This window comes from Mercurialis annua, linkage group LG1-X, assembly GCF_937616625.2.
Source record: "Mercurialis annua linkage group LG1-X, ddMerAnnu1.2, whole genome shotgun sequence".
Classification (NCBI taxonomy): Eukaryota; Viridiplantae; Streptophyta; class Magnoliopsida; order Malpighiales; family Euphorbiaceae; genus Mercurialis; species Mercurialis annua.
Window position 1 is genome coordinate 56,990,240 of NC_065570.1, and position 25,462 is coordinate 57,015,701.

Sequence of the window (25,462 nt, forward strand, 5' to 3'; positions counted from 1 at the left end):
GAGTAATGCAAATATTAGCTTCTCCAGATGCACACTTGAAATATCATTAGCCATCAACTGTTACAGAATAAAATTACATAGCAATGAATCATGAAGCTGACAAAAACAATTCACTGGCGCATACAGACGTGTCATACTTTATACAATCATGTTAGTTCGACGGACAGAAGGATCCATAACTTCGATAGACTCAAAACATATCACCGAAGAAGATACTTGACATCGTTGATCGGGGAGTTCCTTCTCCTGCTAAGAAGAATCAATTAGCTTCTGAACAGTTTTCACAGCAGACCAGGGACTTCATCATGATGTACAAAAACCAGCGATTTTCATGGTTCCATCAGCCAATGGACATAATAATATCCATAGATGCTAAACAGCTTCTGCAAACAGAATTTCTGTGAAACACTATTTCATCTTTCTTTTAAGGACCCATTTAGAGACCTTTTCAATTCCCATGGTAGACACCCTTTCAAGGGTGATTGTAGAAACATTGAAGAAGTAGAAAGCTGCTTTTGTCTCGTTGAGATAGACGATAGGCAGCTGAAAGCACTTCTTAATTTTCTCCTTTCACTATCATATGGTTGGCCGTTGGGATTATGCTGCACAGCAGATACCTTGAGCGATTGCGGAAGAATGCAGTTGCAGATCGAACCTACAATACAACCACAGATAATCTGAGAATGATACACAAATATTATCGATGTTTTGGAGGTAACATCACTTGGCATCATCGCATTGAACTATATGAGTTATTAAAGAAAGTGGTACTGAAGTTATTCGTTACATTAGAATATAATAGGGAACATAATAGTGTGATTGCTTTCTGTTGCTTTTCATTTTCCAGCTTGCTAGCAGAACCAAATCATGTCAGCTAACGCCACGTATTTGTCTTAAATGGGATATTATTCCAAAAGAAATTGCAGGAATTGAAATTATATAATATTTATGAACTTCCGCAATTTTCCATGGGAAACTACAAAAAGTACTCTGGTTATTAAAATCTTCGTATATTGCAAAGAGATGTAGCAGTAGCAGAAGCAGCAGTGTCAAAAAATGGATATTGTGCGCATAATGTTCAAAATTATCACATAAATGAAATGCAGCAACTTGGTTATAAGAGAAGTACCTATTTTTGCTAGCCGATTTACCCATTTTGGAATCGGTTTCCCAGTAAGCTTGTAACTCATGTCTCTGCAGAAATGGTTGCAATTTTTGACAATCAAGTGATACGTATCACCATGGTAGCTTGCAGCATGTCGCTCCATGAACTCCCTGACCTGAATGGGATCCAAGCACGTGGTCCCTATGAATATTGACTTCCTGAACTTGAAGCCTGGACACTGCCGAGGTTCCACTTCAAAAACACCACTTGTTGGATAGTCGTGAGCTCCAAATGCATATTCTACACCATGAACTGTAAAGTGGAGACCAGACAATTAGAAAATATAATTTAACAAGAGTAGAAGGTCTTTTCTGAAAAACTATTTCGGATTGTAAACCAATGTCAACATCACAATTGATGTCTTTTGTGCTTCAAAAGACTTTAGCCCACAAAATTTATTTAGCGGACATTACCTTTAGAAGAAGAAAACTTTCCACTTATTGTAATTCAAAATAGTATAAACATTTAGTACTGAAGAGAAACTAGATTACAAAAGTGAAGCATTAATATTTTGCAAGCAAGAAACATATCTGGACAAGAAAATGAAAACATCATGTTAGAGATTACGCATTACCTTCCACACCGGAGTGAAAGATGCCAAGGCCAGCCCAATAGACATATCCATTCATGGGTGTCAGGTCATACACGTTGAGATAAACCGGTGCACTACCTGGTGCATAGCTAGATGACCTTGGTTTTGGAAATAAAGAGAAGCGGGTGGCTGATTTGCCTTTCAAACGAAGGGGCATTAAGGATTTCCATCCTTTCTTTGTCCCAAATTTCATATTTCCCAAAGCAGGATACCAGAATTCACCAAATGCCCGTCTCCAACCTACAAATATGACAAAACATAAAATATGAGCCCTCGAAAGACAAATGGAAAGGGATCGTTAATGGGCGCATAGTATGCATATGTTAAAATCATGACCCAATTATCCCACAATTTCAACAACATCAACAGGTATGAAATCCTCTGGATCTCTTTGAGCTGCTTACTGTTAGATTGACCACCAATTGCTCTAACTCAAGAAGTTCCAGAAATAAAAAAGAAGAAGATAATTTCAGATAAATATTGGTTTTTAAGAAATAGAGAATCTGCAGGCTGGAATTGCAAAAATGTCAGAAAGCATCTGCATCAGCTTGAGAATGTAATTATAAATAATTAGTGAAAGCAACTATGTTGAAGACTACTTTGCCAGGGGAAGTGATGACAGAGTCAAGTCAAAACTTCCAAAAAATTATCCAACTAGATACAGTTGGCAAACCAAAAAGAACAATAACCCAAAATATAAACAAAGCCTGATAAGCAAGACAGTAGTATTAAACAGAACACTCAATATCAAGTAGTTAAGCAATAAATCCCATCAAATCTACAGTCTAAAACTCAAGAGTGGTCCCTTTCAAGTAGTGAAATTTTGAGAAAATGACCAGAATTCTACACAGATAACAAGCTAATATACATCCCAAGTACTACTTCTTCTCAATATCATCTTATAAACTTTACAGAAACAAATTACTGAATTCAGCAACTTTTAACTCTAAGCCTCAACAATTAGTTACTGCATTTTTCATATGTTACTAAATAGTAAATACAAACAAATTAAACGTCAGGTAAAGTGAAATTGCAGAGTAGCTTTTAATATAAGAAGGAAAACTCTAATTGGGCCTTTAGTGACAGATTTAGAATTTAATAATATCACAAGTATTACCTCAGATCTACCTAAAATTACTACTTTTACAACACAAAAATGAAAAGATCAAATTGGGTAGCAGCAACAACTAAGAAGTGAGATAAAAAGCAAAGTGAATGAACTTGAGTTGTGTGTTGAAATTCAAGGGAAACAGGAAAACTGTGAGTTAAATGCAGCATATTCCGTTCTTTAACTTGAAAATTTGCAGACAACAGAAAAGCAAAAGAGAGTTCAAATAAAGAAGAAGAAGAAGCACTTACAGATTTAAAGGAAGCAGCGGGCATTAGAAGCCATGAAGCAACAAAATGCAAAAACTAAGAAAAGTGAAGGTTGAAAGCAATAATGGGAGCTACAAATTATAATTTAGAAGAAGGTTAGGGGCCTATCACTATGTCTATGTGATTCTGAAACACTCACTTACCATATCTGACACACAACAACACAAAATAAAAAAGAAATTCAGAGAGAAGCAATCCCACAATAACAATGCTACGGTAACACAAAGTTCTGAGTTTTTATTCTAATCAGAGAAAGACAAAAACTTTGTGGTAGTAGAGAAAATGGGGAATGTTAGTTTTCTGAGAAAATGAAGAGGCTTATGATCTTCTCTTCCTGCATTTGTACGTCTGCCACTCTCTCTCTCCTTCTTCTTCTAATACTAATAAAATTCACTCTGCTTTTTTACTGCACTTAGAAGCATCATTTTTTAAAGATCAATCCTTCAATAATCAACAAAACCACAATTCAGTACTTGTTACACCTCGCCTTTTTATAAAGCTTTCAAAGATATTCCTTACATAAAACTATAATTTATTTACTTTTGACCAATTTGCAAGGGGAGCACGATCTTAGTAAAATAATTTATATCATCAGTTGGTAAAAATTAAATATTAAACTAAAACCACTTTGCTCAATTTTATATTAAAAGCATTTTTAAAAAAACAGAGGTTATTCAACCAATTTATTTAAATACTAAAAATTAATCTGATTTAATTTTAAAAAATAAAATATATTTAATCTGTTTTCATTAGAATCAATAGATTCAATCTATTTTCATTAAAACTAATACTATATAAAATCTATTTTTACGGTAATTGATATTGAGAGTACTTAAAGCATCGTTTTTTTTTCTTCATCTTGCAACTAAGTTTTATTTTTTTATTTTGGTTACTCTATTTATTTAGTTTCTATTTAATTTTTTTTTCATACAAAAATATTTGAATGGCAGTTAAAATATATTTATTGTTTCATCTCAAAATTTATCACATATTCACATATGCATATTTTGATTTAACCACACTCAAGATTAATTACTCCTAATCTCACTACAATTGTCCTTAACCACTTGATTATAAATAAAATTTGATGGAGCAAAGAGAGGATGGTAATGATAATGAAGTAGTTAATAATGTAGGGTGTTAATTAGGAAGTTGTGGTGTCATTTCTCCAAAAATGGGTCAGCAAATGCACTAACCACCGTCGAAGTGGTTTCCGCAAATGAGTGTTGTTTGCTAATTGCTATACATTAACTCACTTTCTTTTCATTTGTAAAATTACTGCATGCCTCCCTTTACTTTCTTTTCATTCACTCTTTCCCCAAAATGGATGTACCTAATTTTGTATTATCTCAATACTCAACCTGCATAATTTCATCCTATCTCAATTACACTATACTCTTTTCTCATTTCAAATGATCTTTTTATTTTCTATTTGAAAATTTATTGTATATTTTTAGTATTTCTTTTTATTCTTTATTTTTCTGATGGCTAAAATATTTATAAAACAATTACTTAAACTATAGTAGTAATTGATAAGAACAGTGGGAGTACGACACTTTCTATTCAAAAGAATTCCTTCCATCTTTATTAAAGGTACATTTGTTATTTTACACACTGTCCCAAATTATCATACACTATTTTTTTTTCTAAATTATAAAAATTAAATTATTATTTTATTAATTAATTGTTAAATTTATCTTCATTAATTACAGGATGGTTAAATTTTACATTAAGATTAATAAACCATGACAATATTTGATTTTGATTTATTTATTCTTACTATTAATTATCACACCTAATAATAAACTACTTATATTATAAATTAAATTGCATTTAATACATATTTAAAATTACTAAAAAAATAAAAATGAAAGTTTAATATACATTGACGCATAAAATAAGATATGAATTTTTAAGATGGAACATGAAAAACTAAAATATATTTTTTATTAAACGGACTAAGGAGTGATATATAATCCTTTAAAACATCAATGAAATGAAGGGAACATATTATATGAGTAATTAATAATACTATTGTAATACAATTTTTAATTTTAGCTATTTTTTTTTATCAAAGATGGTAATCGACTCTTTCGAGTCTCATTTGTTAGTTGTTAGTTAACGAGGCGTGGTTCGAACCCACAACCTCTTGATGCACTTAAAGATGCCTTAACTATTCAAACTAGGTCCACATTGGCTAATTTTAGCTGTTAAAATAATAAAATATGTATAATTTGATATCGGACTTTAGTAGCAAGTTGCCCCTTCAACTTGTAAGTAATGAGCAATTAACACTTAAATTAATTTTGTTGGCAAATCAGTACACAAACTTGGTAATTATAGACAATTAGCCCATCTTGACAAGTAAACTTACAAGTTAAGGGGGCAAATTGCAATTTAAGAGACAATTAACTTATAAATTGAGAAGTAAATTATTAAAATGGGGCAAATTGTCCATAATCACCAAGTTCGTGTATAGATTTCCACAAAATTAATTTATGTGTTAATTGTCCATTGCTTATAAATTTAGGGGACATATTGCCATTTAAGTCTTTGATATTGTGTCTGTTTTTTTTTATTTTGGATGAAAATTTGATATTGTGTCTAGAAACGAATTAAATGCGAAAACTCAGGTCTACTGTATCATACGTTTCCGAGGAGTATTTTAATTTCCTTACGACACCTCCAAGTCAACGTTACCATATGATAGTACTCCTAAATGCAATAACACAGATACAGCTGTTTCTTTTTTTGGTCTACTGCCATAAAATTATCTACACTATTTCATCTTCTTCTCGTGTTTTTACTTATGTCTCTAACTTTATGTTGCTACAACAGAGTCTCTTTAATCTTATCTTACTTTCTAGAATATGGATCGGGCGGCTTATAAATCTACTCGAATAGAATTAAAATTAAAACTCTCGTACCAACGTTACTTTATTTATTGTTGTGTGCTAAGATAATATTTAACAGGATTTTTGGCTTAATTTTTCTTTCATTTCGATTGAGTATTTACTTGTATGTTTTGTTGTTTTATAATTATTGTTAGATTTGAGTTTGAAAAATTATATATTTGCAATAGTTATATGATTTTTGTGTTGAACTTTAATGATTTAATTATTTTTAATGAATTCTATCTCTTGTAAAATTAAAAAAAATCTTAACTTTTTAGCAAATGTTTTTTGGCAAAGGCAAATACTGTTGCTAAAAAGTTAATATTTGTTTCTACTCCCTCTGTCTCACTTTAGAAGTTTCATTTAACTTTACACACAGATTAAGAAAATATTAATTATTCTTGCCTTTTCATATTTTTTCATGTTTTGCCTTATTTAATGGAAAAATATTTTAAAAATAATAAAGGGACTTTCTAATGGGACATTCCAAACTGCAATATAGGACTTTTTAAACGAGATGGAGAGAATATTAATGATAATAAACTTAGAACGACAAAAAAATTCGTAGTTAAATATCTGTCACTAAATAATAGCAAAAGAATGCCATATTTGGCGGCCAAGATGTTGGAAAGACCAAAGATTTGCAGTTTTTGGTCTTCAGACCGGCCAAAAAAGCAAAAATGTAATCTCATCTTAGAGCAGAAGATTAATTGCACATATGTGGCTGTGTATATAGAATTATTTTCTTAAAAAAATGGATGGAAAAACTAAGTAATACTCCCTCCGTCCCAATAGAGTTGTCCACTTTGAGAATTTTTTTTGTCCCAAAACTCTTGTCCACTTTCAAAAAGTAACTAATTTTACACTTAATTTTTCTATATTACCCCTATTTAAAATCCACTAATAAAAGTAAAGTGCAAGTGTACCCTATATTAAATAGGGGTATGACAAAAAAAGTAAAGAAAATTTTACAAAAACTATAAATAATGATTACTTTTCTTAAACTGTGTAATAAAGGTAAAGTGGACAACTCTATTGGGACGGAGGGAGTACAATTTTGTGAGTCTGTCCAATTTTGAAGAATGCGATTCATACGATTTTTCGACTAATTTTATTGAAAAAAGGCTAACGGTCGATTTATGTTTATACTTAATCTAATTATTTTTGTCTAAAGTTTTTTATAATTCAGATTAAAATTCTGTTATTTTAATATTTATATGTTAATTTAAAACATTTTAGAAGAGTTTTTGTGTTTATTCCTAATTTCCTAATTTTTGAATTCAAAAACAAAAGGGAACTTTAAGTTAAAAGTTTTTTTTTTACATAAAACAACATTATTGAACAAAAAAAGAGTTCAAGTTCCATTAAACTTTTTTAAAATAATTTCATATATATAATTGGAAAGGAGGGTGCTGGAAGGAATTGAAATCACGATCTTAATATTCTACTGCCTAGCTTATAACATTTGAACTACAGCTCGTTGGTATATATAATTATATTAATACGTATATAAGTTTCAACATTGGTTCTCTAAATCTAAAGAGTTAGTTTAACTTTTCAAGTATTTTAAAATTTGATATGTTAGAACCATTTAATTTATAATATAAATATGAAGAGTAATAATATTTTAATTAATTAAATTATTTTATACAAATAAAAGAAGAAATTTAAGGACCATTCAGTCATTCACCCGGGTGGTACGTTGCAAAGTTGGAACATAGATCAAAATACTAATAGATATGTGGGACACATCTATTTGTCTGTTTTGCAAATTTCAGAAATCCAGACAAGGCAACGTGAGATCTGCATCGTAACCTGGAAATTTTAAATTTTCTCACGCCACCTATATATGTAATGTACCATAACTTTAGATGACAATGTTTTTTCCATTTCAAGCAAATGCCAAACCAAATACAGAAGCTCTACTGCTAGTCCAACGTAAACCTCATAATTTTAACACCATACAATTAAATGATATGATACCACACATAATGAAATAGTATTATTTAATTTAATATAAAAAGTTTTGAATTATAAACAAGTTAATTCGTTATGACACGACTAATTTTATATTTAAACGGACTATACACATCTAATTCGTTTATACACAATTAACTATTTTTGAGGTTTAATAGTGTCAAAAAAGTCCAACTTTTTTTACTTTTTAAAAATATCTAAACATTTCAAAAATTCTAAATTTTCCCCATTTGTCAAATTGGCCGGAAATCTTTATATTTTTTCAAAATCAATTTATCTGAACCATATGACATTTTTTTGATACAGGGTTCATAAGGTTTTTTGAACGAGTCCCAACTATGAAACGGCACCTTTAAGCCTTCCATATTCAGATTAATGCCCACTCAAGCCGTGTAGGTCCCTTGCGGGAGGCAAACTCTGATCCCGAATTTTAAACGGATGCATACATGAGTACGGTTCGAACCCGCGACCTCATTTAAGGTAGAAGAGCGCCTTACCAGCTCATCTACACCTTGGGGTTGAACCATATGACATTTCAATTTTTTCTTTTCAATTTAAAATTATACATTCAATTGCCACATAAGTATAATAAAATTAATTTTTAAAAGTTAGATAATATTCATATAATTAAATAAGTTTAAATATATTCTTTTGAGAAAATTACTACAAGACTCATATTTATCATAATTCACACTTTAATCCCTCCTATTTGAAAATCAAACGATATGGTCCCTCACTACTGTTTTCGTCAACAATTTAATCCCTCTATCCACTTTTGGTGTTAGTCAACGAAATTAAAAAACTTAGGGGTATATTAGTTTACATAATGGACGAATTCGTTGACAAAAACAACAATACAAAATAAAAATCGTTGATAAAAATAAAAGTGAAAGACCATATAGTTTCGTTGACTCGGTTGACTAGCATTTAACATAGACAAAAAGATTAAATTGTTGATAAAAATAAAAATGAGGGATTATATTACTTGATTTTTAAATGTGAAGGACTAAAATGTGAATTATAATAAATATATGAACAAAGGGTCAACGCGCCCCCTGAACTTGTGACACAGGGTCATCTAACCCAATTTATACTTTTTTGAGCAACTAACCCCAAAACTCTTCATTTTTGGGTCAAATGGCCCGATAATTGTATTTTTAAAACGCGTAAAATACAAATCGGATGTGAGGAATGAAAAAAATAATTAGATACTTTTCTAATTATTGCGATATAGTTATCCTAAATTTATTTTTTAAAATATAAATATAAATTATCGGGTTATTTGACCCAAAAATGAAGAGTTTTGGGGTTGGTTGCTCAAAAAAATATAAACTGGGTTAGATGACCCTGTGTCACAAGTTTAGGGGGCGCGTTGACCCTTTGTTCAATATATGGAGCCTCCTAAGAATATGTTCTTTTTTCTTTTCCGGTTGAAACATACGCCAAACGACAAGTGCATCCTTCTGCAGTCCGTCAGTGTTGCTACACCCCACTCTACTTTTTACCCGCACGCTCTACCTGCCGTCACTTTTTCTAATTTTGACCCATCAGTCAAATCAAATTGTCGCAGTAAATTTTTGTTTTTTTTTTCTCAAAGTAAATTTTTGTTACTCTTAACACAAAGAAAAAGAAAATATTGAGAAAAATTGAAGCGTGAAGTTGAGATGAGATGTTTTTGATGATTGCATTTGGGTTTTCACTTCACCTTTATATCCTTTTTATGCTGAATTCAAATATCAACAGTATTTTCGGTTTAATCCTTTTAAAAAACTAAAAATATGATTCAAACGCTTTAAAGGATAATTATACCAACGCAACGGTTGTGACACATCATTCGTGGAACAAACCAATATGTGCAAATATTTAATGATAGAAAGATAAGCAACAATTAAAGATTTCATATTGCAAATGCTCATTGATTTGTTATAAAAATGACGTGGCACAATGCTACATGAGAAAAACACTCCGCTTTAAATGCCAAAAAAATCATACAAACCGGTGAATCGTTGAAGCAGTTAAATAGTAATAACCCAACGATTTTTATAAGTTTGAAATAGAACCCAAACTCATCTTGAGTGTAACGGTAACACATAGAAGGCAAACAAGTATGTCCAACACAAAGCAGAACACCACACGAAAGAGGTATGTACAAACCAAAATGTAGTTCTCTTACAAAAAAAGGAAACTTCTAATTTCTATATTGGGTAGCTGTCTTCGTCCAAAATACATCAAATTGCAATTGCCATTAAGCATTCATATTGGTCACACTGAACCAAGTGAGTTGAAATGAGTCCATGCTTCCTGTCACACAATTTTCAGATTAATCCTTTTAACCAATATACAACATTATTTGAGTTATCATTTTCTAATTTCCTAACCAAAAATGAATAAATTACGCAATTATTGACTTCAGAAGCTTCGTGGTTTAGTTTGTTTCATTTTGTGACGCCATTTTTATTGACAGTCAAAATTTGTTATAAAGCCATCAAAAACATCAGCCTACCTGAAGAATATCAAAAACTCTCTCTGCCATGTACTTTTGCTGTGAGGTAGCGCCTTTTTGTTGTAGTTTATCTGGGTGTAGACTGAGTAAAGCTTTTTGATATGATCTTTTCACTGCATTTCCTTCTATTATATCAACCAGTGGCACCACTTTCCATCCACTTTCAGGCCAAAGAACCTGCATGCAGTGTTATCGATCAATGGTGCTTATTCCTGAATATATTATGGCTTAAATCATGATGAAATGCACTTTCACTTGCTAAAGAAGGAACAATTATAACTGAGATCACCAAATCTAACTCACATATTGTAAAGTTGACAGCAGAGAACGGATGTTCCCCTCCTTTCCATTTGACCACTTTCGAATTTTAGCATCGATGACCTACAAAATAATAAGATCTCTAGTTAGAATTTCGGCACAATCAAAATGGCGGATGAGGCTGAATTTGTGTATGTCTCGTATTACTTGGAAATCTTCTTGGTCACGGACAGCTTGTAGCAGTTCATCTTCATCTTGGGGCAGTTCTTCAATCTATGACGCAATCCAAATCTATATTAGCTTGTCAATCAAAAAGTGCAACTAAATAAAATTTAGACGATAGGCGTAAAAGAGTTCCTGTATAAGCTGTACTCCAAATTTATACCAGCTTGTTTCTTTTTGAAGCTTAAAGTCTACACATTCAGAAACCGAAAAAAGGTAGTAACAAATCACCAGAATATTCCCATGGAAGTAATCATCTGAATCTCCAACAATTGCTTCCGGGCCGTCAGGGATAGATGCTGAAAACAACACTTCAATGTATCATATATATCTTAACAGCATAGATTCTCTGTTCCAATTTTATTGGTAGCTAAAAGTACTTCAACTGCTCCAAATCAGTTATCAGAATGAAAATTGGCTCTGACACACATACCTGTACTTGATGATGTTCTATCCTTGAGTCCAGAAGAAAAATAGGCTGCCTTATTGGCTGGCTCAGAATGTTGTTTATCGAACTGCTTAAGAACTTCATCTTCCTGAAAGATTATAAGACTATTTCAGATAAGATCCACAAACACTCTTTTTCAGCATTCAAAAAAATTATCTGACTGTATGTATTCTTTATGGATTATAAACAAGGAGAGCAAAATTTTCTTTAAGCCAAGTACCCTGATGAAAGAGGCATCGGGTTTTCTGTTCTTGTTTCCATTAGACAAGTGCACTTCCTCATCTTCTTTCGGTGTTTTAACAGTTGGAATATCCTCTGCCATGAATTTTCCTTTCTCCTTCCATCTAGAACTCAGATTTTGAGCATCCACGGTCCTTGTGGGTTTATTTGAAGATTCATGGTTGAAAATCTTAACAAATTCTTTGACCTTTCCTCTAGCTCGATTCTTTGTGAGGCCATCTTGTGAATTTCTGGCCGAACCTGGCGATTTGTCCTTTTTATCTGTTTCTTTACTATTCAGTGTAGATATTTTCTCATCTTGTTTCTTTACTTTCTCGCTGATATTTAAAAGGGCTCTTGATTTTTTAACGCCATTCACGTTGATTTCTTTTGATTCCTTTTTGATAGTTATCTCATCAGTTCCTGCATAAGAAATTCATTTCATCGTTAGATACTTCACAGGAGGATCATTACTCTTCATTCAGAAATGTTTGTCCTTATGTACAGTACAATCATTACCTGATATAAGAGAACGTAGTGTTTTCGACTCAGCCTTAGGATTTTCATTTTTAACCACAGGAATTGTCTCCTCTACGGTTTTTAACTTGTGCGTGTCAGCAACGGAAACCGTTTTTCTGTCTCCTGAATCCTGGAAAATGATGTTACCCGGAATATCTTGCAAATTTTCTTGATATGCGATTTGATTTTGAGGTTCAAATTTAGGAATAACTGCCTCTCTAACAGACCGCCCTTGTTCTACTCTACCAGTAGTAGTGCCTGTACCGCATAGGGAATCATTCTCTTTATTATCGAGTTCAATCTCAAAGGACCTAGTGTCTGAAGAAATGCTGTTACTGAATAAGGCATTTTCAGTATCCTGTGAAGTTATTATAGGCAAATCCTTGGCCATACCTTCGCATGCTATACGAGAAGCACTCGAGCTTCTCTCGAATTTCATTCTCTCTTTCGATTTTGAACTATTTCCTCCTCTAAGAGGCAATGCTATGGGCACCCCTTTGCTTGCCCATTTATAAATAGAGAAATGGAAGTGCTTGCTATTGCTTTTAGCTTCAGGAGTATTCGAATCCTTCTTCAAATTGCTGCCTTTATCCATCTCATCAGGTTTAGTTAGTCCCGATGACTCTAAACCGCCAACAAACAGCTCTGTCGACAAAGAACTCTCCACACAAGCATCAATTCTTGATTCTTCCTGAACTTGATTTGAAAATCTGGACAGAGGAGACTGCACATAAAAGCTGAAATCATTTGAAGTAGCATCCTTCATTTTGTGATGATTACGGGAACTTGATGCAAATGTCGGCAAGTCTGTCCCTTTATTCATTTGGGCAGGAAGGCTGCAAAATTTAGTTTAGCTTATATAAGCCTTACAGAAATCACATAAGAATCTGCAACACATTATATACAAGAAAGGCGCAGAATTATATTATATCCATCTAGTCAAGTATTAGTCAAATATATGATGTAGATGTCATTGAAAGAGAAAACTACTGCAAACTGATGATCAAGTTTAGATTGATTTTTTTGATATTGACTAGAATTTAAGTATATACAGATAGAAATATAAGAACGATCATTTTAACAAAAATTAAAACCACTTAGATGATGTTGTTCAATCGAAACAAACTAAACTGGAAAACAAACAGTATATACGAATGAATCAAAGACCTGAATTGTGCTGGAAGTGAAGAACTTGCAAAGGGCTCAGCAGCTCTCGGAGGCGAGGGACGAACAGGACTTAAAGCTCTCGAACCAGGATTCAAAGAAAATGAATCTAAATCATTTTTTCTAGAAGAAAAACTTGAAGATTCATTGCCTCTAAAAATATCATCGAAAAAATCATGGCTTGGATATCGCTGTCTGTTAGCACTTTCATCTCCAAACACAGGCTTTTCGCTTAGAGCAGACCATGTATGGCGATGATTTGAAGTACTTGTTAAACCATACGAGTCTGCATCAGATTCTGCAAAACTATACCTTGTCTCCTGAGCTGAAGACCTTCTTGGAGGTCCACCAAAAACATCATTGAAGTCAATATCAGGACTATTTGAAGAAGAAGAAATTGGATGGTTATCTGTACAGGTTCTTTGAGGAGTATAACCTAAAAGGATACTTTCTCTCTGAGAAAAAGTTTCCATTTATTACTGTTGTTTATATACACATAAGAAACCAACGTCCTCTCTTTTCAAAAGATAAAAGAAAAGAAAAAATGGCGGGAAATATTTGTGCAGCTAATAATGATCTTGAAACCTGAAAATGGGTTAGTGGGTATCTCTTGATGAAGGAGAAATAGCAGAGGTTAATGGGATTTTGGCAATCTAATAGTTAATAAGAGAGGTTTTGTGGATGATGAGAGAATAAAACAATAACGTAGGAGTAACAGAGAGAGGTGGGGTGGGGCTAAGGTTGGGGTAGATGAGTGAGGATTGGAGGACACAGCATAAGAGATCTCTGTATGTGTAGATTATGGATAAGGAGAGTAATAAATTCCAAATGAAATTTGTAAATTTTGTCTTCAACTGGAATGTTTCGGAATTTCATTTCTCTTGGTGACCGTTAATTTTGATTTTTTGTGATACAAGGTTGGTTATGGGTCAGTTTCTTACTTATAATGACAGCCCGGCAAATGACTAAATAGCATACTTTACTTTTTGGACATAAGTGCTTACTTTGAGAAAGCCTTCCTCTATTTCTGTCCACCTAATTTATTTGGAAAACCAAAAGAATTGAGCCAAAAACACACACTAGAAACCCAAAAATCAAAGTAGGAAATTAAACTGTTTTACACAAAAATCTGCTCTTTTCAGCCAAAGATACAGAAATGAGAAATACCCTTCTCTTGCAACTTTAATTTTGTGAAGTAACATGTTTTAAACATGATAGCTCACTCAAAGCCAAAGTAGAGAAGATAACAATAGGCAGTAGTAGCTCAATTTGACATGCTAACGGCTCAACAACCGCAAGCTAGTTGAGGAGAAATTCTTATATAAACTCTGTTCACCACGTCATTTATGGATTACATTTTACAATTTTATTGACTCTAACCATAAATGACACAGTAGACAGAGTCTATGGAAGAATATCTCGGCACTCGGCAATTGAGAGCAACTAATCCCTCGTACAATCAGAAGTGTAAGGATTCGGTCCACATCCACCAATGTTAATTCGGTCCATGTTTAATGCATATTATCAGTCAATCTCTGATCACCAGCCAAAAATGATCTTATTTATGAAGTAGGAAGCAAAATCTTGACAAGGAAAGATGCGAAAACAAGATTCCTGTCCGCAGAATATACCACAAAAACATGCCAATGAAGTTGCAGAAGCAGTACAAAAATCAGACCTCAAAGCATCTCCTAGGAAACATATATAACATTGCCTTTTAAATGTAAATTCACATTAGCCTACCTGTATCATATAAAGTATAACAACAAATGGCACTACAAGGAAACGGAAATAATCTATAGCAAGTGAAATGATGAGCGTATCTGCGAGATGAACCTAATTGTTGCTGTGATCTTCTGAAGTTAATACCCCTACCAATCAGATCCATCAGGGAAAGTCTCCAACGCATCTTGCTTACCGTTAACATAGAATTCTACAACTGCTTGCATTCTTGGAAGTTTATCAGGATGGTAGTTTATATGAACGATTACTGGCTTTAGCTTCTTTAAGTTAACATCTTTCCTCACAGTCTTGAAGAGGATCTTACTGTTCATAAACATATAGAAATCCATAGTTCTTTTGGAAGCATGGAGACCATCATACCCGGGATGCGAAGGGTAAAACAACTCCTCATTAAAAACGGCTTGATCCCATGAGTTTGGTTGTCGAGACAAGCGATCAGCAACACGATCCAAAAGCTCAATTGAAGGAATTGTAGGTCTTATATAAAAGAAACCAGAGTTGTAGACCCATATCCTCATTGTATGAGCATATCGAGCCCAACCCATAGCAGGTTCATCGAAGACATCATTATATCCATAAGCTGTCATATTATCGTGCCCATCAGTCATAGATTCAACATCTGAATCTCTGTAAAGATGATCAAATGGGTTCTGCAAATATACTATATCAATATCCGAAAGCAGCACGCTGTATCCCAACTGCAAGAATTCTCTCAAAATATTAAACTTTAATCCAGAGACAGCATGATTGCCCCCAGTTCTCGCAACTGAATCAATACCTTCATCTGGATCTCGTTTGTAAACAGGAACATCGTTCGACTTACAAAAGTCAACGATGTGATCATCCAATGCTATAACAAGATAATTAGGAATACCAACTCTCTTGATGCTAGTGAACCATACCTCCAACATGCTTTTCACATTTGAATTCGCAAGCGCAACTATAAGCTCATTCTCAACAGCAATCTCCTCCAAGAGTTTTGCCAATCTCGAATTGACAGACGAATCGGGAAGAACAGTTGGGTTAGTCCTCATACTATTAACAGTACCAAAAGGTCCAGCTTTGAGCTGTTTACCCAGCACCAAAACCTGCTTCTGAGCATTATCTTTTCCTTGTTCAGCTTGCTGTAGCTTTTCATTGAGTTCCCTTGCTTGCTTCTTTAACTCCGCATTCTTTTCGGAGAGTGATATAATATCGGATTTAAGCATTTTAATTCGTTCAGCTGATTCACACGAAGACGCGCCAATCTGACACAAGACGGTATATAAGATAAGCATAAAATTCTCCTAATTCAAGTTTTAGAAAAAATATAATAAGTCCCAAGAATTATCACAAATTTTAACCTTAAAAGCAAATTAGACAATAAATATAGTCAAATAACAAAAGTCAACGTTGATCAGATAGATAAGACAGAGTTAAAACAGGGAATTAGGTTTAGGACCTGAAAATTGGATGTAGAAATTGTACGATGGACGGCAGCGGAATCGGAGGAGGAAAAGAATCCATGAGGATAAAAAACGGCAAAGACGCAACCCAGAAGAACTCCGATCAAAATGGCTACAGCAATTCGAGATCCGCGAAGCGGTTGGCCCTTTTCTTTACGACCCATACTCGCCATTGCCTACTCTCTCTATCTCAGACTCGCTCACTGTATTGCATAGACAGAGAGAGAGAGCAAGGAAATGTAATTTTGGATCTTATTCAAATTTGATGCTTCCGTACGCTCTCAACTACTACATGGATTTTTTGCCAAACTACTACATGGATTTTTTGTATAAAAAAACATATAGAAATTAGCGTATGGGTTTTTGCTGGTGTATAAAACAAATATAAAAAACATACTCCCTCCGTCCCAAATTGATAGGCATTATTTGCATTTTTTCTGTCCCAAATTATAGGCAGTAACTTATTGCTTGAATGTTTAATTGTCATATATACCCTCATTAATTATAGTTGAATGCATTGAAAATAACACAAAAAATGCTAAAAGACAAAATTGCTACTATAATAAATGAGGGTAAGTGTGGTATTTGTTTATAAACTGCCTATTAATTTGGGACGGAGGGAGTAAATTCCAAGAATGGTTTTCGTGCGGGGTAGTTGTCTTTCTAAATTTTCTATCTGAAAAAAAAAACCTTGATTTGTTAAGAGAAGGCATTAAAGTAAAGTACGGATTTTTAAAGTAAAGTAAAGTACCGTAAGGGACGGTAAATGAAGGTAAGAGTTGTGCATAACCCTTCCATGTTTAGAAAAATAATAAAATAAATGAAGGATTTATAAAAAAAATCAGTTAAAAATAATCCAACATCCCAATATAAGGGGTTGGCATATGAGGGTTGAGGGGGGTTGGAAAATATTTTTCAAACCCTCAAAACCTTTAAAAAAAATTTGCCAAACAAGAGTTGAAATTTTACAACCATTCCCTTCCCTTACTTTCCTTTCTCAACCCCTAATCCAAACAATATGTATTAAGGGTTGAATTTATATTTTCTTGAATCACTTTTTTTTTTTTAAGAATGTGAATAATATTAAAACATTACATATGCAATAGAAAAGGCATTTTCAAAAAAATAAGATGAACCACAATATGCGTTCATCTCCTAATAAACTTAATCTTTATCAGCATTTTCCTTTATTATTTAGGATCACACCTTCCAACAGTAATAACAAAGATGGTGATTAGGTATAACAAAGTTTGAGATTAATCACAAATCAAAATGAAATTAAAGAGTCATAAATTCATTCAGCTATCGATTGCAGTCGGAACTACATAGACCCTTAAGGCCCGGTTGAGGTATATCATAGCAAAACAAAGAAGTGCGTAACAGATGTAGCAAGAAATGGTTTATTTACATCAGCTAAAGATTTCCCAGTAACCGCACAACAAAATTATCTGAACAAAAATAACTGGATCAAATGCAATCCTTTTAAGGGTCCGTCTCTTACAAAGAAGACTTTTGATGTTCCTGCAAAATTTAGAACAAAATATCTTAGTTTAGATCCCCAGAAAAGAGAAAATGAGGAAGAGACGACTAAATAATAGGTTTAAACACAACTATTCATCAAAAAAAAATATAGACACAACTGATAATATGCATCAGAACATATCAACATACTGCATATTGCAAGACAGATCGAAAGAGAGAGACTTACGGTATGAGCACTGGTAATAAAAGAAACAACAACAGTAATGTCATCAAGTTTGCCACCATAATAGCGAAATCCAGCATCTTGAGCAGCAGTGGAAAAGGGGGTCTGCCGATTTTTATCTTGTGCTCGTTGACGTGCCAATGCTGCTATTTTCTGAGCTGTCACCTGTGGCTCTAAGCCAGCTCTAGTGGCATGTACCACCACCGCTGTAATCTCATTGTTGTACAAATTGTCAAACAACCCATCTGTTCCAGCAACTATAACATCCCCAGGAGCAACAGGAATTGTAAAAACCTGAGCCAATAAGAGCTCCATTAGTTTAGTCGTACCACAAATCAAACTGATTCGAATCATCAATGATAAATGGTACATATTCCCATTACCCTAACAATTTGGGTTGGATGTTTTTTTGGGTCAGCCTAATTTATAAGCAGAATTACGTGGGTGTTTTAGGGTCGGGTTGGTAGATCAAGACAAACTTTGCAATCTTTAAATTGGCAGTGCAACAAGAACATCCACAAACTAACCTGACCAGAGCTAGGTAGATCGCCATTTTCTCCACTCTCAAGTTGGTAAGTGAAATTAAAATCATGCTGCTGCACAGGAGAGCGAAATACAGTGCATCCATCTCGAACCACTATGAAACCACTATCCCCTAAATTGATTGCATGGAGACCCTAATCAGATCAAGAACATTATTACCAATAAGTCATTAAAATTTTGTATTTGTCTGAAAAGTAAAGAATTAAAAGTTTCATGATGTTGAAAAGTATAGTAGTTACTAGCTAGAAGAGTGCAAATTCATCATGTAATCAACTCAAACAGCCGGGGAAGAAAAATCATTACTAAATGCCCACATACCAAAAAGGTGAGAAATTATCAAGTTCTTGTTAAATAATGAGAATGTGAAATTAATAAATTTATGTATAATTACTTTATAGGGGATATGGTTTTCACATAGAAGATGTCATCTCAAATGACACATCACACATCAAATAATGATAAAAAAAATTCCAACAATATGAGCAACTATTGGGCAAAAGATTTCACAAAATATTGAGTGAAAAGAACGCAGCATTGGTTACTCCATGATGTAGGACAATAAAAACAATACTTACTCCGACCTGCTTTCACCAGCACCTGGCTGCAACTATGAATTTAACAAAGAAATATGTCTAAATGAAAGATTATCTCAAGTTAACTGCAAGTAGTATTTCAAAAAAAAAAAAGTGAACAACGAATCATAGTTTTCATAACAATTATGAACTAATATTTTCAGTCAGACCACAAAAGCATTGCAACATATTATGCCAAAATCTAAATGGCATACCTCTTCTGCCAGTGCTATGATACATGCTGTTGAGGAGCCTTTTGCTTTTGTACTAGAATGAGCTTTCTCCAAGACTCTAGCTGGGTCAATTGAACCCTTCGGTTCATCTTGAATTGCAGAGACTGAATTTGACATGAGTTCACGGGAATATTTCCCAGAATCCACACCAAGATCTGCCCAACCTCCCACACCATCAGCGACACCTACCGCTTGTTCATCTGTACATATAAAATGAGCATCCTCCCCGCCAGTTTCTTCTTTATCAGGATGAGGCAAGTAGCACGATCCTGATATTAGCTTAAGTTTTTTTCCAGCAGAAATCTTCCTGAAATCAGTTACAATCAGAAAAATAAGAATAGTGCCAAAAAAAATTATTGTATAACTTGAAAAATTAATGCCTCTTGGGTGTAGTATTTTCAAACACCTTATTAAATCAAGTGAGAAAAAGAATCGTATATTTCTAAATCAAGCTTCAGAGGACATCATAAAAATTTCAACAGCATAAAGGTCGAAACATTGAGGAACCTACTGTTCGGAAGAAACTGAAGAAGTTTCAAGCTGTTCTTCGCGACCAGAATTTTCAAAGGTTACATCTGGAGCAGTTCCAGCTGATAAACATGCAGGAGACGAGCTATGAATATACCTAGATCCTGACTCTATGTGTGGGGAAAAGCTACGCCATTTCTTCATGACATTAAAGACAAAATATCCATATTTTGGAGAATTGGTGGATTGCCCTTGGTTCTTCAAACTCATACTAATGTTTCTGCAACTCTGAGAAGTTTTGCTGCCATACGAGATGCTGGCATTGTTGCTTGAAAATGAAAGATGGCCACCCCTAGAGTTTAAATTCTCAAGAAAACACCCACCGACAGTAGCTTTAGGTGAACAAGCAGCCATAATTTTGTTCTGCAACTTCCCACTGTTTGATATTTGATAAGTATCACTAAGGGCACGATCGATGTGATACCCACAAACCTGAAATGAAGGGCCTGACACAGATGGTACAGAAAATGTGCGAGAAAGTGCTCCAACAACAGAGATATTCCTCTTACGGTGAACCGATAACGAATCAGACCGAGCAGCAAAAACAATATTAGTTCCCAAAAGTGCTTGTATACCTGCAAAGGATTCACTTCGTACAGAATGAAACAACCTATAACTGAAAAGTCGCGACTTCACTTGCGCAAATAGAAATTCAGTTGAATCTCGAAGCCCACCATCTTGACCGACAACTGACCGCCGAATTTCAATCTGTGCAGCAGCTCTTAGTCTTGTAAAATACGTAGATGGCATCTTACCCTTTTAAGCAAAAAAATGTTGATGGAACCCAGATGTCGCAAATAACACAACTGCTACCACTATATACAAAGTACAATTTCATAATTTTCAGCTCATCTATCTAAATACCCTCCAATTTATCTTCTTTCACACCTGAATATAAACATAAAAACAAGCAGATTACAATCATAAGCATATCAATAAACTAAATCTTTAAAAAAAGTCAAAGCCAGAAATACCTATTACCATTAGCATGATAACCACATCCCTTCAGCTCAAAGAAAAATTTAACAAATGAAATTCTCTTATAAAACTAAATCAATAATTCACTAAAGAGTAAATTGCATTTTCTGGTCACCATTTCCAATACAGTTAAGATTAATCAAGCTGAACAACAAATAATCACCAATTGAAGCAACCAAACACAAAAATACTTGAAGAATTCCAGATTGAATGAAAAAATTTCAAGAAAACCTAATAGTCAACATCAACAACAACAATAATAATAATGAGTAATAAAAGATAAATAAAAAATAAAAGAACCGAACATTTAAGTGGACCAACCGGAAGAAGGAACCGTGGAATCGGATCCTCTTACAATCAAATACGCGTCAATTAACCAAACCTCCAGAATGGCAGATAAAGTGTTGATTTACAAAGAATTTGTCCGGAGGTATTCTACTTCTTTGTCAGCTCTTTCCTTTTTTATACGGCAGAAATAAACGGATGATTCAGCAAACAATCTTCGTCCCCAAAATAATTGGGGGAATTTTCTTCTTCTTTTTGAAACCCTAACGACGCAGAAAGTGACCACTGTGGTTAATTATATGAGTAGTTTGAATGGGTGATAATGAAGGCGCAAAATGAATCATTTTGGACAAGTTCCTCACCGCCATGGAAGGCTATAAACGGTCCAAGTGAAGTCGTTTTTGCAATTCAGTTAGGGATAGATTAGTCTTTTTGAACATTAAACCACTAATGTCCAGGTAGATTATTACACCCCCATAAGTTTGACTTCGAGGTAGACGTTCGACTCCCCTGAATTTGGATGGTAAAAATAACGGTAGAGAATAATATGTCAGTTTAAAAATAAAATATTAGAAAATTTAATGTTATAACTTATAACCAATAAACTAACCCTTTGGTTTGATTATCATGTACTCCCTCCATCCCCATTAGGAAGGGACATATCCTTTTTACATATAAAATTAAAAAAAAAAAATTTTAAATTTTATCCTTATTGATAACGTAGCACATCTAGTAGGGGCGAAGCAACCTCGCCAGGAACGAACATCGCTAAGTCAAGCATTTCACCGACCTGGTAACAATGTCCGACCTGCTTGAAATCATAGAACGCATGACTTGGGGGGTCACCGGATCGATGGGAATTCAAACATCATCCGAGACAATCATGCCTGATAAGGTCGGACCAAGAATCCTACCCGAGCCCTGAAGTATGTTCAACTCAGACCTAAGCTGAGCTCCGAGCTCCTGAGCCCGAAAGACTGGACCATCTGGTTCGAGCTCTGAGCTACTCTCATATGCAAGAACCATGATAACTTGACTCCCAAGTTATCCGGGCTTCAAGGCTTGACCGGGCTCCGAGGTCCTGCCCAGGAGCGCTCACTCGTGTACCAAATCCTGGGACCACAGAAGATCTTCTGACAGGTACGTGAGGAATGTTCCCTCTGACACACCTAACAAACCGTGCCTCCCGCAGGGATATTCTACCACGTCAGCATAACTGATTTCTGGGACTACTGGGCTCACAGCCTGCCAGCAAGGCAGGTTTGTCCTTAAACCCTAACTATAAATAGAGGGTTTAAGGACAAACCCTAGGTAATTTCTTTTTCTCTACTGAAAACACACTCTTTTCTCTTCTTCTTCTTCCTCTACTTCAAAACCTTACTTGAGCGTCGGAGTGAACGTCCGGTGACCCCCACCGGAGTTCCTTCTTACCTCTGTTTGCTTGTGGTGTGCAGGTTGGTAAAGCTCGGATTCAGTTTGGTGATTCATCACTTGGCGCCGTCTGTGGGAAATCGTTTTGTATTCCCCTGTTCTACTCTGGTTCTCTTGACGTTGCTGATCAGATCTTGACAAGAAACAATGGCTGATGATCCTGTTTTGAACAGGGTAGACCCTCTGGGTACTACGGCTACGGACACCAACTTGGTTGGTGGAGTTTCTGCTAGTGGTCGGACCTCTGTGATCACTGGTTTAACTCCTCCGGCGAATGCTCAGGTGGGAGGATCCAGGGCCTCCGGCAGTGGAGCTGGATTCGTGCCTCTATATGGTTTGGAAAACTATCCAAGGGCAAACCCTTTTGCTTCAGATCCAAGTCACACCCACTTATCAACCCCAGGAACCACCGTGCCTCAGAATTTCCTCCACAATACCTTGTCTCCCACTCAACTCAACTTCCCGGTAGACGCTACACTGGTGGCTACGGGAACGGGAACAACTTCTGGGCAGGATATACCTCCGGCGGTCTTACAAGCTCAAGAATATTTAGAATACATGGCCCGCCAGCTGCACCAGGCCCAGCAGATGCACTTTGCAGTCATGTCCCAGTATTACCCAAGTTACAATCCCACGGCCACCCCCGTGGCCCCTCCACCCCAAGCTGCTGAGTTTCAGGATGGTCGTCCTCCGAGAGAAGAAGGTCGGAGCGATCACCCACGACCCAGACCTAGGGGTCCCACAGAGTATCAAGCACCAAGAGGCGAAGATCATCGTGACACCAATTTGCCGAGAGATGAAGGTCGGCATGATCGCCCTCTGCCGAGAGACGAAGGTCGGAATGATCCTCCTCCTCCTCGAAGGGAGGGGGTGCAAGACGAGAATCTACCACCGGGGACACAGCGCGGAGACGCTGGTTTGGGGAGGGGAGACCCAGACCCGGAGGCAGATCCTCTGCGGACCGCGAGAGCAGGAGCTCCACCGGTCAGGAGAAACGGGGCGGAAAGTGTTCATAGCTCGGGTGCAGCGTCACAGCATCAGAAAACTTTGCATGACGAGGTTACTCGTCTGGTCCAGGCCGAGCTAGATAGGCACAAAGGGCACAAGGCAGAGTCTCGACCTTTTACTACCTGTGGCATTGCTAGCCCCTTGTAAAAGGCTATATGGGATGACCCATTCCCAGATAAGTTTAAATATCCGCCCATTGACAGATATAACGGTAAATCCGACCCGATGACTCATTTAAGTTGCTTTCAGGTTGCCATGGGAGTTCAAAGTGTCTCGGACGCCACAGTGTGCAAAGTGTTCCCCTCAACGTTGAGTGATGCGGCGCAAAAGTGGTACCAGAACCTCAAGGAGGGCTCTATTACTAGTTTCAGGGAGCTTGCTATGGCTTTCAAAACTCATTTTGCCCCGAGCATCGAACGAAAGAAAAGATCCAGTGATTTGAAGAAGTGCTTTCAAAAACCGGGAGAAAGTTTAAAAGCTTACATTGCTCGGTTCAATGCCGAGGCGATCATGATAGAAGATTTGAATGATGATACCGCCATCGATGCTATGAAAGATAACACCAGCATGCAAGTCTTCCGAGACAGCCTGATCACCAACCCGGTTGACACTTACACCGAGTTGATGGACAGGGCTTGGAATTATATCAATCTTGACGAGGAAAGACAGAGGAAGTCTTATGGGACGGCTATCCCGGTTCCCAGTAAAACGCAGAATACTCAGGGATCTAACCGTAACCAAGATCGGTACCGACCTCTGAACGAGACTTCGGGGTACAGAGGTAACAAGCCATTCAATGCTCAGACCAGTCCGCCAAGTACGGGGCCTGGTACTAAGCCAAGTTTCAGTATTGGAGGAGGATCGGAAGGATATGTGGATCGAGCAGGAGTACCGAGACAATACGTGCCACTTAACACACCAAGGGAGCAGATTCTATCCTGGATCAAGCACAACAACGAAGAGATTCGTTATCCACCGAGGCTAGTGAAAGATGGAGACCGATCCAAGTTCTGTGATTTTCATGATGGTTATGGCCACGAAACGGAGGAATGTGGACGTTTGCGAAGCGAGATAGACAAATTAGTATGCCAGGGGCGATTACAACATTTTGTTGTGGCCAAGGAGGGCCAGGACCGAGGAAATACGAGGGTCAACTCGGTCAGGTCGGAGCCCGGGGGGAGTAGGGAAGCCCAATCCCCATCAAAGAAAACACAAGTCACGGGAGTAATCAACACTATCTCAGGAGGAACCTCAGAATCCGAGTATGGTCGCAAACGCAGAAAGAAAAAGCAAAAGATGGTCATGTCGGTATCTACTGGGTTGCCATGGCCTAACATTGTTTTCGGGCCAGAGGATGCGAAAGGAGTAGACTTTCCTCATGAAGACGCTTTGATTGTATCGGCCATCATTGGATCAAAATGGGTAAAACGATTGCTGGTGGACGATGGAAGCTCGGTTAACTTGTTGACTCTATCAGTTTTTTTGACAATGGGCGGATCCAAGACTGACCTCAAGCCTGTGAACATTCCTCTCCTGGGGCTGGGGGGAGCTCCAGTCACCCCAGAGGGCATGGTCGAGCTAGACTTAGAGCTCGGCATCGAAATACCTCAGGAGGACGGAACAGAGGGAATCCTGGCGGAACCAACACGGAAG

At 36.0% G+C, this 25,462-nt stretch overlaps 4 protein-coding genes across 9 annotated transcripts; all 4 read right to left on the reverse strand.

Moving 5' to 3' along the window:
* Positions 1-3: 3 nt before the first annotated feature.
* On the reverse strand, positions 4-3,622 carry LOC126660813 (deSI-like protein At4g17486). Of its 4 annotated transcripts, XM_050354516.2 has the most exons (5): positions 3,117-3,622; positions 2,094-2,184; positions 1,740-1,997; positions 1,130-1,417; positions 4-655 (listed from the first exon to the last, which is right to left on the reverse strand). In XM_050354516.2, the coding sequence occupies exons 3-5, from the start codon at positions 1,948-1,950 to the stop codon at positions 414-416; spliced, it is 741 nt and encodes a 246-aa protein (XP_050210473.1). In that variant the 5' UTR covers positions 1,951-1,997; positions 2,094-2,184; positions 3,117-3,622; the 3' UTR covers positions 4-413. The 4 variants fall into 4 exon arrangements, with proteins under 4 accessions (XP_050210473.1, XP_050210465.1, XP_050210481.1 ...); XM_050354508.2 differs by lacking the exon at positions 2,094-2,184 and having other exon boundaries at positions 3,117-3,621; XM_050354524.1 differs by lacking the exon at positions 3,117-3,622 and having other exon boundaries at positions 2,162-3,094.
* A 6,403-nt stretch (positions 3,623-10,025) lies between these two features.
* LOC126660763 (J domain-containing protein required for chloroplast accumulation response 1) lies at positions 10,026-14,257 on the reverse strand. The gene is made up of 9 exons (XM_050354428.2): positions 13,342-14,257; positions 12,175-13,010; positions 11,657-12,078; positions 11,422-11,524; positions 11,220-11,287; positions 10,974-11,039; positions 10,812-10,889; positions 10,509-10,685; positions 10,026-10,306 (listed from the first exon to the last, which is right to left on the reverse strand). The coding sequence occupies exons 1-9, from the start codon at positions 13,809-13,811 to the stop codon at positions 10,268-10,270; spliced, it is 2,259 nt and encodes a 752-aa protein (XP_050210385.1). The 5' UTR covers positions 13,812-14,257; the 3' UTR covers positions 10,026-10,267.
* Positions 14,258-14,936: 679 nt separating this feature from the next.
* Positions 14,937-16,863, reverse strand: LOC126660772 (arabinosyltransferase RRA3-like). The gene is made up of 2 exons (XM_050354439.2): positions 16,523-16,863; positions 14,937-16,328 (listed from the first exon to the last, which is right to left on the reverse strand). The coding sequence occupies exons 1-2, from the start codon at positions 16,697-16,699 to the stop codon at positions 15,210-15,212; spliced, it is 1,296 nt and encodes a 431-aa protein (XP_050210396.1). The 5' UTR covers positions 16,700-16,863; the 3' UTR covers positions 14,937-15,209.
* A 936-nt stretch (positions 16,864-17,799) lies between these two features.
* On the reverse strand, positions 17,800-21,748 carry LOC126660994 (probable protein phosphatase 2C 55). Of its 3 annotated transcripts, none has more exons than XM_050354736.2 (6): positions 21,407-21,748; positions 20,091-20,995; positions 19,562-19,886; positions 18,759-18,908; positions 18,235-18,525; positions 17,800-18,047 (listed from the first exon to the last, which is right to left on the reverse strand). In XM_050354736.2, exons 2-6 carry the CDS (start codon positions 20,855-20,857, stop codon positions 18,024-18,026), a joined length of 1,557 nt encoding a protein of 518 aa, XP_050210693.1. In that variant the 5' UTR covers positions 20,858-20,995; positions 21,407-21,748; the 3' UTR covers positions 17,800-18,023. The 3 variants fall into 3 exon arrangements, with proteins under 3 accessions (XP_050210693.1, XP_050210700.1, XP_050210709.1); XM_050354743.2 differs by having other exon boundaries at positions 21,391-21,748; XM_050354752.2 differs by lacking the exon at positions 21,407-21,748 and adding an exon at positions 21,089-21,292.
* Positions 21,749-25,462: the final 3,714 nt, after the last annotated feature.

Excerpts from the sequence above, each read along its gene's own strand:
- LOC126660763 (XM_050354428.2), bottom strand. The coding sequence starts at position 13,811 with ATGGAAACTTTTTCTCAGAGAGAAAGTATCCTTTTAGGTTATACTCCT. Across the intron at positions 12,079-12,174 it reads ACTACGTTCTCTTATATCAG|GAACTGATGAGATAACTATC; the intron begins GTAATGATTGTA and ends TTTCTTATGCAG. Across the intron at positions 11,288-11,421 it reads TAGAACATCATCAAGTACAG|CATCTATCCCTGACGGCCCG; the intron begins GTATGTGTGTCA and ends TGTTGTTTTCAG.
- LOC126660772 (XM_050354439.2), bottom strand. The coding sequence starts at position 16,699 with ATGGCGAGTATGGGTCGTAAAGAAAAGGGCCAACCGCTTCGCGGATCT. Across the intron at positions 16,329-16,522 it reads TTTCTACATCCAATTTTCAG|ATTGGCGCGTCTTCGTGTGA; the intron begins GTCCTAAACCTA and ends GTCTTGTGTCAG.
- LOC126660813 (XM_050354516.2), bottom strand. The coding sequence starts at position 1,950 with ATGAAATTTGGGACAAAGAAAGGATGGAAATCCTTAATGCCCCTTCGT. Across the intron at positions 1,418-1,739 it reads CTTTCACTCCGGTGTGGAAG|TTCATGGTGTAGAATATGCA; the intron begins GTAATGCGTAAT and ends TCCACTTTACAG. Across the intron at positions 656-1,129 it reads AAATCGGCTAGCAAAAATAG|GTTCGATCTGCAACTGCATT; the intron begins GTACTTCTCTTA and ends GTTGTATTGTAG.
- LOC126660994 (XM_050354736.2), bottom strand. The coding sequence starts at position 20,857 with ATGCCATCTACGTATTTTACAAGACTAAGAGCTGCTGCACAGATTGAA. Across the intron at positions 19,887-20,090 it reads TCTTCAGTTTCTTCCGAACA|GAAGATTTCTGCTGGAAAAA; the intron begins GTAGGTTCCTCA and ends AACTGATTTCAG. Across the intron at positions 18,526-18,758 it reads ATCTACCTAGCTCTGGTCAG|GTTTTTACAATTCCTGTTGC; the intron begins GTTAGTTTGTGG and ends TTATTGGCTCAG.